Source organism: Leucoraja erinacea, chromosome 7 (assembly GCF_028641065.1).
Source record: "Leucoraja erinacea ecotype New England chromosome 7, Leri_hhj_1, whole genome shotgun sequence".
NCBI lineage: Eukaryota > Metazoa > Chordata > Chondrichthyes > Rajiformes > Rajidae > Leucoraja > Leucoraja erinaceus.
In genome coordinates, this window is record NC_073383.1 from 2247902 (window position 1) to 2263256 (window position 15355).

Below are 15355 nucleotides of genomic sequence, written 5' to 3' on the forward strand. Positions count from 1 at the left end.
AAGGTAGGGTCATCAGCAACAGGGTGGGATGGGGGAGATGCCCATTGTGACATTTTCATTGTGGGGGTGGAATAGGGGAGAGGTTTCATTTCCACAACTTTTCTTGTGGGGGTTGGGATGGGGGGTGGGGGTTTTCACGTGGGAAGGATTGATTGGCATTTTACAAAAAAAGATTCCAGAACTTTCCTCCGATGCTACCCCACCCCCCCCCCCCCCCCCCCTCCTCCCTCTGTATTATTGCCTGTGGAACGTGGGCTTCACTTGGGCTAGAATATTACAAAAAAATTCTGTGTTTTAGTTTGTCTTGTCTTGTCTTGGCTGTGAGTGAGCATGTTTGTTTTCGAGCTTTCATGGCCTGAACTATGCCAAAATGGTACACGATCGCACCACAATTTTTAGACAACCTTATTCAACATTGTCTTGTGGTGTGTTGTATCAAGTTTCGTTCACATTGATACTATATTTTACAAGTTATTCACATTTTTAATTTTACAAAATCCTATATTAATTTTGAGAAAAAAAAATTCCATCTGCGTGGCAGTTAGCAACTATGATGTCACAATTGGATGACGTCACAATTGTAACCGTGCCCGCTACAATGTTGCCATCCCAGGACACTGAGTCCTGGCAGCCATAGCAAGTGCAATTTCATTTTTTTTTGTTTAAAATGAGTGAGGGTGAATAAGGGGAAATGAGCAGCCCATGCACAGTGGGGGGGCTATGGGTGAGTGGCGGAATATTGCGTTGGGGGAACGAGTTGCGGTGGGGGAATGGGTGAGTGGTGGAATATTGCGTTGGGGAATGGAGTTGCGTTGGAGGACCAGGCCTCCCGTGTGACAGGGACCCAACAGGTCCCACTTGGTCGAGTTACCATATAAAGATAAATGAAATACAGATAATAATAGAGATTAAAGCCGTATTTATTTTTGAAGAAACATTAAGCTGTTAAAGTTTTCAAAAATCCATGACACGACGGAAAGATCCTGTAGCTGCGCAGGTAGCTCCCCAGTCACTGAACTTCCTGTACTCCCCGGGTCTCATGAAGTACTGCCGGCCTCTGTAGTTGGGTTGTTCATAGAAGGTCCAGTGACCATCCATCACTTGGCAGGAGTGAATGTCACGATTACGGAAACGATCGTAGACAGAGGGACAGTCGTCCATGAATTCCATCATCTGTCCTCCAAATTCAGGCCTCTCGTAAATCTTCATCCTGTACGAGCTATCACTGGGCTATAAAGTGCAGAAAATCACCGACATCAGTACAGCATAAAGCAATGAGGAATGTAAAATCTGTAAAACTATAGGTCAAACCTTAACAGTAAAACAGTAACTCAGCGGGACAGACAGCATCTCTGGAGAGAAGCAATGGGTGACGTTTCGAGTCGAGACCCCTCCCTCATTTTATGAGAATGGACTTTATATATACATATATACAGTACATGGACTTTATATATGGCATATATTTATATATACATATATTTATATCCCTCATATAGACACAAATGCTGGAGTAACTCAGCGGGACAGGCAGCATCTCTGAAGGGAAGGAATGGGTGACGTTTTGGGTTGAAACCCTTCTTCAGGCTGATCTTCCTATATATCCCTAAATAATTATTAAATGGATAACTTTATCTCCCTAAATTCCTTTTAGAAGACTGTAGAGGTGGTGCTTTCTTGACCCTCTGAAAATAATCTGGTGTAGAACAGTCTATTGCAAATTGGAAAAATCCACAGGAATAATGGATAGTCCATGAAACATGAACCTCTGGAGTGTTCTGTTTGATTAATACTATTCTACAGTTTGCTTTACACAAGTTTCTATGTTTGCATATTAATTATCATTCAATTTGTCATGTAAAGTTAGAGCTGGATCACAGAAGTTTCAAAGCCTTTACTTTTTTTATGCAATGGCTCAATCTGTCTGGTGCCCAAAAGGGAATAATTTGCTCAACCTAATTCGTGGTAAATTTGGCCATTTTTATGAGCTATAAGATGGAGTAACTCAGCGGGATAGGCAGCATCAGGATAGAAGGAATGGGCAAAGTTTTGGGTCGAGACCCTTCTTCAGGCTGAGAGTCAGGGGAGGAGAGATACAGAGATATGAAAGGGCAAGGTGTGAAAACGAAACATCAAAGGGGATAGAGCTCAAGGAAAGTGTAGAATAGATCGTTGTTAACCAGGAGAAGGTGACAATGAAACATACAGAGATAAAATGTAATCAAAGGGACAGTCAGACTGGTCAGAAAACAAGGATGGGGAGGGATGGAGAGAGAGGGAAAGCAAGGGCTATTTGAAGTTAGAGAAGTCAATGTTTATACCGCTGGGGTGTAAGCTGCCCAAGCAAAATATGAGGTGCTGCTCCTCCAATTTGCGCTGGGCCTCACTCTGACAATGGAGGAGGCCCAGGACAGAAAGGTCAGTGTGGGAATGGGAGGGGGAGTTAAAGTGTTTAGCAACTGGGAGATCAGACAGGTTTAGGTTGATTGAGCGGAGGTGTTCATTGGAATGATCGCCGAGCCTGCGCTTGGTCTCGCCGATACATAGGAGTCCACATCTGGAACAGCGGATGCAGTAGATGAGGTTGGAGGAGGTGCATATGTACCTCTACCTCACCTGAAAGGTCTGTCGGGGTCCTTGGACAGCATAGAGGGGGGAGGTATAGGGACAGGTGTTGCATCTCCCGCAGTTGCAGGGGAAGAAGGTACCTGGGGAGGGGTGGTTTGGGTGAGAAGGGACGAGTTGACCAGGGAATTGCGGAGGGAACGGTGTCTGTGGAAAGCGGAAAGGGGTGGAGATGGGCTACACTTTTGTTGCCCTTTAATCCAATCCTTTGTCCTCTCGCTTTTTTTAATCATTCTTGTCCCCAACTGATGCTAAGTTACATTTCAAATTAATTCCGCTTCTCCTTAGTTCCTGTGTTCTTTCATCAACATTTAAATCTTTGGATAAGGATCTTGACTCTGATCAGTGACAAAGCAACAGTCCCCTCACCACACCTCCAGAAAGTTACATGAAACAGTGTAAAACACCATCAAATTAAGAATGGAAAGATTAGGATAAGATTGATGAGACAGAGAAAAAAGTGAAACATTCAATTCTCTGAGAAATTACTGCCAAGAATTTTGTGCCTTCATAATCGTCAAATCTCTGGAGAAGTTGTTGGCTTTATACAAATAGTTATCACTTGACTCCAAGAATCATTATTTAGTTTAGAAATACAGCGTGGAAACAGGCCCTTTGGCCCACCGGGTCCGCGCCGACCAGCGATCCCCGCACACTAATGCCCCTGTCCCACTTACAAAACCTAAACGGAAACCTCTGGAGACTTTGTGCCCCACCCAAGGTTTCCGTGCGGTTCCCGGAGTTTGCAGGTGGTTGCCGAAGGTTGCAGATAGTGGAAGCAGGTAGGGAGACTGACAAAAAACCTCCGGGAACCTCTGGGAACCGCACGGAAACCTTGGGTGGGGCGCAAAGTCTCCAGAGGTTTCCATTCAGGTTTCCTAAGTGGGACAGGGGCATTAAACTATCCTATATCCACTAGGGACAATTTTTGTAATGACCTGTACGTCTTTGGAGTGTTGGAGGAAATCGAAGATCTCAGGCAAAACCGACGCAGGTCACGAGGAGAACGTACAAACTCCGTACAGACAGCACCCATAGTCAGGATTGAACCCTGGTCTCTGGTGCTGCAAGGCAGCAGCAACTCAACCGCTGTGCCACCATGCCGCAAGCTGGTAAAGAATGTGATGCTTACCAAGGTATAGTTACGACAAGATCTAATGCAGTCGTTGAATCCCATCCAGCGCTGGTAGTCAGGATATTCTCCCTTGGTCAGGACATACTGGTACCCCATGTAGTTGGGTTTCTCGTACGCCACCCAGCAGCCATTCTCCACACGGATGGAGTTACAGCGGCTGAAGTAAGAGTGCAGGTCGGCACAGTCGGTGCTGCACTCATAGTTCCGACCCTGGAAGTTCCTGTCCTCGTAGAAGATAACCTGCAAAAGTAGGATGCAGCTGAAATCTCACACACTCAGAGACACATTAGCATTCAACAACGTCCAAAGTGAATTTGTTTTACCTTTCCCATCTTGTGTAGTTCCTATGCTCACTAGCATTCAGAATGCTGGCCTCTTTTATACAACTCCATTAATAAAAAATCCTTTGTTATCATAAAGTCCTTGCCTATTCTGACCAAGCAGCATGCATTCAAAACAGGAAAATAATCCCTGATTCATCAATCCAGAAATTCTGGCATCAGAAATGTTTGTCGCTTTGTATTTCATCATTGGTGTCAAAAGCTTTTGGATCAGGTACAAAGCGTATTAATCTTCTGGATAAAAAATAATTCTGAATCATCAGTGTGTACCAATTGGGATTTAGTACTGTCTAGTCTGCATAAATCCATTCAATCTTACTTTAATTGGATTTAAAGGGACAGGACCCTTTATGAAATGAATGCTTGCCAATCCTCTCCTTCGGGGTTTCAAAACAGAAGTTTAAGGAACGCTACAGAACAATTTTAAACGGGATTTGAGGAGAAATATTTTTAGACCAGCTTTCTCCCTCCTACACCATCAATCTGAATAAAGTTCCTGATCTGTAACATCATTTGTTGATTAACTGCACCAATGCTATCTGACCCTCTGTGATCCCCCAGTTCTTTGTTTTTTACTCAAGGATATCAAATCTCCAGATAGTTTATTTATTAAGTATTTATACAAAGAAAGTAACTTTTTCAGTGTTCTACGTCACTGGAATGTACTCGAATGGAATGTACTTGAATTTTCACTGTAAATAAATTGGCAATGAACTGAAATAAACTCCATCTTACACTAAACGTTATTCCCTTTATCTTGTATCTATTCACTGTGGATGGCTTGATGGTAATCATGTATAGTTTTTCCACTGACTAGATAGCATGCGACAAAGAAAAGCTTTTCAGTGTACCTCGGTCCACGTGACAATAAAATAAACTAAACTTGGAATACTATTTGGATCAGCGGATGGTGGGAAGGGGAGATTTTAATGTCAGGCGTTGCACATCCCACAATTGCACAGAAAGGTGCCATAACTTGAGTTAATGGCTGGAATGGAGGAGTGGAACAGGAAGATAAAGATAAGTGGGTGAACACTGCCTCGTTGCCTATTTAAGTGCCTGCCTAAATGTTTCTTGAACATAATAATTGTATCTGATTCCATGACTTCCTCTGGCTGCACGTTTCAGTTGTCATATTGAACATTTTGAATACTTTATTATCACAGGTTGCTTGCGTACCATGCCAAGGTATGCAAATAGTCGCCACATAAAGCACACTTACAAAGTTACAAATTCTCCTCACCCCCACGCCAGATTCACTCTTTATATTTAAAAAAACTTATTAGATTGGAAACCGAGGGGATAGCATTAACTAAAAGCATGGAATAATTGTTCAATCTGTAGATAGGCACAAAAAGCTGGAGTAACTCTGGATAGAAGGAATAGGTGACGTTTTGGGTCGAGACCTTGTTCAATCTGTACTTCATTGCTTCTCTTTCCATTTTATTTCGGTATTTAGAAACAGTATAACTTGAAATTGCCCTAGTATCAATAAAGTGAAATTAGGTGCACTTTAGGAATATGTCATCTATTTTGCAATAGTAGTGTACAGTTCTGCATTTCAGCAATCTAAACGTGGGTGTTATGATTGAGAGAGAGGAGCTCCGAGATGAAACTAAACAGTTTCTCAGAAAGGAAGGGGTCAGAATTGTAGAGCAAGAGGCCAGCATTATTTAAATTCCCATTAATTAAAAAAAATAACATTTTAATTAATTTGTATTTAAAATAATTTGAAGTAACTATCAATGAGCTTTAACAATATTATTTTAAACATTATTACCCAGACAATACTGTGTTACAGGACCACTTGTATGCAAAATCCAATTATCTTCACTTTCCATTTTAAAAATTGGCACAAGTACCAGTGGGAAAATGCATTAGCATTTCTGTTCCTTTCCATGAAAAACATGTGAGGTTAGCATAAATCGGAAGTTTTGATATACAGAAATACTTTATTTTGGCAAACCAGTTATTCATTCCATCGAAATAAGCTGCATAATTAGCTATTTAAAGTAATTCAAAATGACATATACTAGCTGATTCCAACAGTTAATAATGTCTTCCTGAGAGGCCTAGTTTTTAATAAGTGTTGTTGGGAATTTTGAAAATTATAAGGAAGATTAGCTGGTTGTAATATGGTTAACCCTGGAGCTCACATACTGGGGAAACATTTTGGGAAAAATGGCCAACACAGAATATAGCACTCATCTTATCCAACACATCATTTGTTTGCCCTTCTGCCCTCAGGAAAGCGTTACAGGTCCATCACAAGATTAACACACAGTTTCTACCCCAAGGCCATCGCCACTCTGAACTAAAATGTCATACAGGTGCACAACCTTTTATCCGAAAGCCTTGGGACCAGACATTTTTCGTAATTCAGAATTTTTCGGCTTTCGGAATGGAAGATTTTTAGCGTAGATTTTAACGGCTGGCTCAGTGGTAGAGTGCTCGGCTCATATCCGCAAGGTCGCGAGTTTGCGCCTCGATCCCGGCAGTTACTCGATCGCGAGTTTGAGTCTTCAATGTAGTTTTTTCTTGCAGAATAGGAAAGAATAGGGAGGGTTAGGCTGGGATCATTCTCTGCGAGATGATCTTAGTGCGGGAGACAAGTGTAGGAGAGGTGTACTGACTGTGTGGGCAGAACTTTGGAAGTGATTGCCCACCATTCTCAAAAGCCTCTGTGTCTCCCTGTCCCTCCAACTCCAGAGGAATCCGCTGCCCGATGGGCCGCTACGGCAACAAGTGGCAGTTCGCCCACAGCCCGAGCTGCGCCCCCTCATCCGCAACCCGGGTTCCTCTGGAGTTGGAGCGGGGCTGGGCTAGAGTTGCTGCTGGCTGTGAGTCTCTGGGATCTCCGTGCTTGCAGTCGGTGTCCCGTTGGTCCTGACGTCTCTGGCCACCCCCCTGGAATGAAACTGAGACTGGGAACTGTACCGCCCTTGCCCCCTCCCTCTGCAACTGCAAACAACCCCACAGTTCCCAGTCTCAGCTCCTGTACAGGGGGGTGGCCGGAGACGTCACAGCCCGAGCTGCGCCCCCTCATCCGCAACCTCAAGACCAAGACGTACCTTGCACACCATCAGCTTCTGTCCCTATGGGGAGCGTGTTCCTCTGGAGTTGGAACGGGGCTGGGCTGCTGCTGGCTGTGGGTCTCTGGGATCTCCGTGCTTGCAATTGGCCTCGGGGCCGGTGTCCCGTTGGTCCTGACGTCCCCGGTGACTGGCACTGGCTCTGACGTGAAGACAGTGCAAAGCCCCCGCGCCAGTGCAATGAGCGGGGAGCTGGAGAGGGGAGGGAAGGGGTCACACACATGGCCGGGAAGCAGAGGGGTGTAGGTGGGGTGAAACTGAAGGGAGCGACAATTTGCTGCTGCCTGCCCGCTGAGTTAAAAAGTTCACATGCAGGACTCCCACTGTGTATTGTGTATCTACCGTGGGAACTTTTTAATTCAGCGGGCAGGCAGCAACAGATTGTCAATTATTAACCAGCCCGCGCAATATACCCTCACCTTCTCTTTTATGAATGGGGATTTAGTTCCCCTTTCTTCGAGGACCGACCGGAGGTTCCGCTGTCACCGCCCTCGGTGAACGTCTTCAAGGACCTTTCTTCAAGGACCGAAAAAATGTCCGCTATTTGGAGCTTTTCGTTATTTGGAACTTCGGATAAAAGGTTGTGCACCTGTACCATGAAATGGCCAAAATGTTATACTGCCATAACACTTTACTGTGAAATATTAGGTAAGTTACAATACTTACCTTCAGCGGCGCTGCAATTCTGCCACTGGCCGTGAGCGCAATTTTGGCGCTTCTGAGGGGTGGGCGGGATTAAAACGCGGTTTTCACCGACCTGGTCCTGGATTATATTTTGTTGGAGTGCAAGCTTTTACTAAAGAATCGTTCCGACGGCCTTTCTGTGTGTTTTTTTTTAATTCACCCGACATGTTAATCGCTGGAGTGATTTTAAAATCAGCTTCTGAAGCCATCAACGCCGACAACGGGGACGGATTTTACGTAGGGGACAGGTAAAAGAAAGTAGTTTATTTTTATGCATAAAAGTGTTTCTTAAGATGCATTTAATTCATATTTTAAGTTGCGAAACGGTGATTTTTTTCCCGTACCAACCGGCAGTGTTTTTGCTGCCGATTGCAGTTGCGGGACTAAATCACCGCAACCGCAACGTTCCAAATGGTCGCATTCCAGAAAAACCCACTCGCAAGCTGATTTAAATGGCCATTAATTTACAGGTATAAAACATTAAATTCCTTCCATTTGGCCTATAAACCCATGACAATGAGATTTAAAAATTATGTTATATTCTGAATTCTTGTGTGAATGTTATTTGGACACTTAGCCTATTTAAAAATGTTAATCTATTCTTAAGAAATGGATAGATGTTTAGATCTAATAATTGAATTTTGTAATTAGCTACAATTAGGTAACTAACTAATTATATGCTTTAATTTCAAGTAATCTAAGTAAGATTGGTTCATATTTGTTTCAGAATATTTCCATCTATAATAACTGAAAATTTATTTCAGTTCTCTTAATTTTTAAGAAAGTTATGGGCTTTTGACTGTTCTCGATCACAGCTTTTGTGTTGAGTCAATGAAAAAGCAATAGGGAACAAGATGCTAATTTCCGAGTATGAAAATGGCCATAACTTTATTAATACTGAAGATATGAAAGTGAATTAGGTGTCAAATTAAACTTCTTTTAATGCTTTATCTGATGGGATAAATTACAGACGATTTTTTAAATCTCCAAATTTTGTAACATTGCTAGAAATATTGCACATTCTGACTTGACGACATTTTTCTCACCGTATTTGCTGTTTTAATTGTCATTATTTATTTATCTGATACGTTGGAGCCTGAAATGTTGTTGTATGTATTTACAATGACAATAAAGTGTATTATTATTGTTATTATTATCATAGAGAGATGCTAACCAAACCCATGCATTTTTGAGGATCAATTTATTGTCAAGCCAAACACTTCTGTATCCAGCAAGCAGTAGAGTCTCTCATGGTCATAAAATGTTGTATGGAAATTTGCTCTCAATATATATTTTTTTCATTTCAGTTGTGATTTATTACCCTGGTGCTAACATAATACTTACACAACCCTGAATGGATGGATTTATATGAAAGCTTGTAAATATTTAAAGACAATAAAGATAATTGGCATGATGAAATTGATATTGCACAACCTTAAAATACATGTTATAAGAAAAGTGAGTCCTGTAGAACTCAGCCAACATAGCACTCATTGCCAAATGCAGCAATGATAGAGTAATTGACTTCATTTTCCAACTTGTGATCTCTAGATAAACGATACATCTATCCGGTAAGCAATCTTATTGTCATAGCCAATATTACAGTTTTTTTTTAATTCAAGATTATCAAGGGCATTTTTGAATGCTTGGCTTGGTGTAAACTGCATGTTAGTGCAATAGACAATAGACAATAGGTGCAGGGTAGGCCATTCGGCCCTTCGAGTCAGCACCGCCATTCAATGTGATCGTGGCTGATCGTCCCCTGACTCCGCTATCTTCAAGAGCCTATCAAGCTCTCTCTTGAAAGTATCCAGAGAACCGGCCTCCAGAGAATTCCACGGACTCACAACTCTCTGTGTGAAACAGTGTTTCCTCATCTCCGTTCTAAATGGCTTACGCATTATTCTTAAACTGTGGCCCCTGGTTCTGGACTCCCCCAACATCGGGAACACGTTTCCTGCCTCTAGCCTGTCCAAGCCCTTAACAATCTTATATGTTTCAATAAGATGCCCTCTCATCCTTCTAAATTCCAGAGTGTACAAGCCCAGCCCAACTGAAGGGGCGACTAGTGTAAAGGTAATGAGAAGGCATATCCTCTTGAGTTACAATGAGAACATGGAGATTGCAGAGCCTCCCCTTCACAGTGTCTTGCCTTCAAGAAATGAAGGGAAAGGGTGATAAAGTTGCCCGTCAGGGTCCTATTAAATCTTGCCCCTTTCACCTCAAACCTGTAACACCTCCTTCTCGACTGCCCTATCTTTGGTAAAAGATTCTGTGTTTGGCTCACATCCCTCTAAACCTTTCCTATCCATATACCTGTCCAAGAGTCTTTTAAATGCTTTAAATGCAACAAACGTCACCCATTCCTTCTCTCCAGAGATGCTGCCTGTCCCGCTGAGTTACTCCAGCATTTTGTGTCTATCTTAGCTGTCTCAACTACCTCTTCTGGCAACCTATTTCATACACCCACCACCCTTTGAGTGAAAACATTGCCCATCCAGTTCCTATTAAATCTTGCCACTTTCACCTTAAACCTGTGACCTCGTTCTTGATTGCCCTTTCTTTGCCAAAAGATTCTGTGTATTCACCCTATCTATTCTCCTCATAATGTTCCGCTCTGTTAAAAGATCATCCCCAGCCTCCTGTGCTCCAAGGAATAAACCCCTAGCCTGCCCAACCTTTCCCTGTAGCTCAGGCTCTTGAGTCCTGCAACATCCTCATACATTTTCTCTACACTATTTCCAGCTTAACAAAAAATCCTTCCTATAGCAGGGTGATGCAAAACTGAACACAGTTTTGAAATGCAGCCTCACCAATATCTTGTACAACTGTAACATAACCATCCCAACTTCTGTACTCAAACATGCAATCAGCTCCAGTGATCACAGCTTCTAAGGAATGAAGGCTCCTTTTACACAGAGCTAGCATAAACTTGATGGTCTGAATGGCCTCTTTGTATTCTGTAAACTTTCTAGACATATTAATTCCAGACAGGTATGCTTCTATTTTGTGAGGCTATAACACAACTCAATTTAAATATAGAAACATAGAAAATTGGTGCAGGAGTGGGCCATTTGGCCCTTCGAACCAGCACTGCCATTCGATATGATCATTGCTGATCATCCAAAATCAGTACCCCGTTCCTGCTTTCTCTCATATCCCTTAATTCCGTTAGCCCCAAGAGCTATATCTAACTCTCTCTTGAAAACATCCAGTGAATTGGCCTCCACTGCCTTCTGTGGCAGAGAATTCCACAGATTCACAACTCTCTGGGGGGAAAGGCTTTTCCTCATCACAGTCCTAAATGGCCTTCCCCTTATTCTTAAACCGTGACCCCTGGTTCTGGACTCCCCCAACATCGGGAACATTTTTCCTGCATCTAGCCTGTCCAATCCCTTAAGAATTGTATATGTTTCTATAAGATTCGCTCTCATCCTTCTAAATTGCAGCGAATACAAGCCCAGTCGTTCCTTTCTTTCATCTTTAAGCAACACCTGGCAGTTTCCCAAGCCCACAATGCCCTAAGCGCACTTATGTGCACATATAATCAAAATATAAAATTAAATGTCTATCTGAAACTTAATGGACAATTCATGTAACAAATGTTAGCCATGTTTCAGTGGAAGCACCCTGTGCTCTGTTAATGGTTTAAACCCCACGCAAAGATGAAAACATACAAAGGCTGACACTAAGCATGATATTGCAGAGAAACGATGATGTTAACTTTGTCTTGTTTAATAACTCACAATGGAGTTAACTTAACTCATTCATACGCTAATCTCAACGGAAAGTCAGAAGTGCAGTTCCTCGTATAATCTGACCATTGACAAAAGTCAGCTCAGTAAAACAATTGTAGGCATAATTTCTTCTCAAGTAAAGACTGGGATACCCCATATTGCACTCCTTGGCTAAATGTGATGGGATTTGGCTTTACATGGGCCAGGTCGCTGGATTCTTGCAACGGGTTTAAAAAAAGGAAAGTTCATATTTTGCTGTTGAGAAAGTGGCGATGAGCCACTTCTGGTTCCTCTGGTGAATGTTGGGCGGCAAGGTAGCGCAGCGGTAGAGTTGCTGCTTTACAGCGCCAGAGACCCGGGTTCAATCTTGCCTGTAAAATCTGTCTGTGCGGAGTTTGCACGCTCTCTCTGTCACCGAGTGGGTTTCCTCCCACAGTCCAAAGAAGTACAGGTTTGTAGGTTAATTGGCTTGGTTATAAATGTAAAATTGTTCCTGGGGTGTAGGATGGTAGTGTTGGTGTGCGGGGATCGCTGGTCTGAGTGGACTCAGTGGGCCGAAGGCCCTGTTTCCGTGCTGAACTTCTGAACTAAATTAAACACAGAGAGTGGTGAATCTCTAGAACTCTCTGCCACAGAGGGTAGTTGAGGCCAGTTCATTGGCTATATTTAAGAGGGAGTTAGATGTGGCCCTTGTGGCTAAAGAGACCAGGGGGTATGGAGAGAAGGCAGGAACAGGATACTGAGTTGGATGATCAGCCATGATCGTATTGAATGGCGGTGCAGGCTCGAAGGGCCGAATGGCCTACTCCTGCACCTAATTTCTATGTTTCTATGTTTCTAAACTATTCCCACAGTGCTGTTAAGTGGGGAGTTCCGTGATTTAGATACAGCAAAGATGAAGGAAATCAATGTATTCCCAAGTCAGGATATTGCACGGGAATGTGCCTTTCACTCCACCAAATTCGCACAAATCATCAAGCATCCTTGTACACGAATCCTTCTCCCTATATCCCCATTTACCTTCCACGGATCCAACCCACAGATTAGACAGTGGCCAATTAACCTACCATTGTCTTTGAAAACAAAGCAAAACAGCTGGAGGAAACTCACCAGAAATATGTACACTCCACACAGTCAGCAGTTGAGGTAAAACTGGAGACCAGATCAACAATGAGGTAACAGCTCCACCTGCTGGGCTCCATCTTCACATGCGTCTAAAGCCCTTGCACCTATGATGGCAGAGGGCATGTGTTTGGGATGTACAGCAGAACAGTTACAAGATGTGCAGGAAGGAACTGCAGATGCTGGCTTGAACCGAAGGTAGACACAAAAAGCTGGAGTGACTCAGGGGGTGAGACCGCATCTCTGGAGAGAAGGAATAGGCGACGTTTCGCGTCTGAAGAAGGGTCTCAACCCCAAACGTCACCTATTCCTATTCTCCAGAGATGCTGCCTGACCCGCTGAGTTACCCCAGCTTTTTGTGTCTTATCTTTGACATTTACAAGATGATAAATGCTCTAGCCACTGTGCTGATAATAATTTGACAGCTTTCCAGGTCCCGACACCAACCCCGATTTTCATGTTTTCATCCTCAAATCACCCTCAGAACTAACCTGTGGTGCGAGCAACATTGCTGTCTCCAAGTTCAGCACCTTGATTGTTACAGGGGTCCCATGCAATTCTATTCAGTTTCAGCTTAGTTTATTGTCACGTGTGCAGAGGTACAGTGAAAAGCTTTTGTTGTGTGCTATCCAGTCAGCAGAAAGACAATACATGATTACAATGGAGCCATCTACAGTGTGTAAATACATGATAAGTGAATAACGTTTAGTACCAGGTTAAGCCAGCAAAGTCTGATCAAAGATAGTCGAAGGGTCCCCGATGAGGTAGATAGTAGTTGAGAGCTCCTCTCTAGTTGTGGTAGGATGATTCAGTTGCCTGATAACAGCTGGGAAGAAACTCCCTGAATCTGGAGGTGTGTGTTTTCGCACCTATACCTTTTGCCTGATGGGAGAGGGGAGAAGAGGGAGTGGCCGGGGTGCGACTCATCCTTGATTATGCTGCTGGCCTTGCCGAGGCAGCGTGAGGTATAAATGGAGTCAATAGAAGGGAGGTTGGTCTGGGCCGCGTCCACAATTTGCTGCAATTTGCTGCAATTTCTTGCAGTCTTGGATGGAGCTGTTCCCAAACCAAGAATTAAAGCATCCTGATAGGTGAGAGTTGTAGGGGACATGCCAAATTTCCTAATCCTTCTAAGGAAGTAGAGGCGTTGGTGTGCTTTCGTGGCTGTGCTTCAATATGGGTGGGCCAGGAGAAGTTGTTGGTGGTATTGACTCCTAGGAATTTGAAGTTTTCAACCATCTCAACTTCGGCCCCGTCATTGCAGACTGGGATGTGTACAGCTTCACTTCATCAGGTAAGGTCGCAATATCACCAATGATGTTGCATGACTGTGCTTAGTATCCAGTTATATTATTCGGACCTTGCTACATTCTCCATGTGTCCAAGTGATTACACTGGGTCTCAAGTTTGTCCCGGTATTGCCTCTTGCCATCCTTGATGGCTTTGTAGAGATCATAGAGAGCCTTTTTGTACTGATCGGGATCGTTTGACTTGTATGTTGCAGACCTGACTTTGACCTGTGAATGTACCTCGCGGTTCATCCATGGTTTCCGGATGGGCAACACTCGGATTGACTTAGTCGGCACACAGTCTCCCACGCACTTGCTGATGAAGTAAGTCACGGCAGTGGCGTACTCATTCAGGTTAGCTGCTGAATCCCTGAATGTGGACCAGTTCACCGACTCAAAGCAATCGTGCAAGATGTCATCAATAGACAATAGACGATAAGCAATATGTGCAGTAGTAGGCCATGCAGCCCCTTGAGCCAGCACTGCCATTCAATGTGATCATCCCCAATCAGTACTCCGTTCCTGCCTTCTCCCCATATCCCTTGACTAAGAGCTCTTTCTCACTCTCTCTTGAAAGTATCCAGAGAACCCGCCAGCCACTGAGGCAGAGAATTCCACAGATTCACAACTCTCTGCTTTAAATGGCTTACCCCTTATTTTTAAACTGTGACCTCTGGTTCTGGACTCCCCCAACATCGGGAAGGTGTTTCCTGCCTCTGATGATGGTGAATCTGATAATATCAGGCATTTGGGGTGCTTGACAAAATGGAAGATTTCTGCTCTTGTAAAACCTGCTTGATATCTTTTGCAAAAGCTGTAAAGACCAGGAGGACCATGACTCCAGAGTGTCTGTGGCCTGGGACGAGGTTGAATAAAGGTTGATGTCCAGATGGCCCTTAATTGTTAATTTGTATGAGATTTTGCAGACAGAGCTAGGTCCTGTTGCAAACGCATGCTTGCGATTGGGTGGGAAATGATGGGTTACAATAATGTTGCAGACTATGTTGCATAGTCTTCGCGCCGTTAGTTGTGATTGGTCAAGGAGAGGGGCCTTAATAACAGAATTATTTCCCACTAAGTGCTTTATGTTGAAACTATGTCATGTGATGTTTTATGATTGGGTTGGGGAACTGTCATTCAATGTATTTTGTAATCCTTATTGTTAATTGGCTTGTTGGGGTTGCACCCCCATGTAATTTCGCGCCAAGGGTTCGTAAGGATATAAAAGAGGGGAGAGCACATCAGGGTGTGCCGATCTTCTGAGATAGCGCATTGGAGCGTGCTGATCTTCTGGAGTTGTTCTATTCGCATGAGGCTGATGGGCTCGAATGAG

The 15355-nt window shown here is 43.5% G+C and overlaps 1 protein-coding gene across 1 annotated transcript; it reads right to left on the minus strand.

Moving 5' to 3' along the window:
* Positions 1-857: 857 nt before the first annotated feature.
* LOC129698545 (gamma-crystallin M2-like) lies at positions 858-12813 on the minus strand. Its single transcript, XM_055637624.1, has 3 exons — positions 12722-12813; positions 3755-4016; positions 858-1230 (listed from the first exon to the last, which is right to left on the minus strand). Exons 1-3 carry the CDS (start codon positions 12811-12813, stop codon positions 955-957), a joined length of 630 nt encoding a protein of 209 aa, XP_055493599.1. The 3' UTR covers positions 858-954.
* Between the last annotated feature and the right edge of the window lie 2542 nt (positions 12814-15355).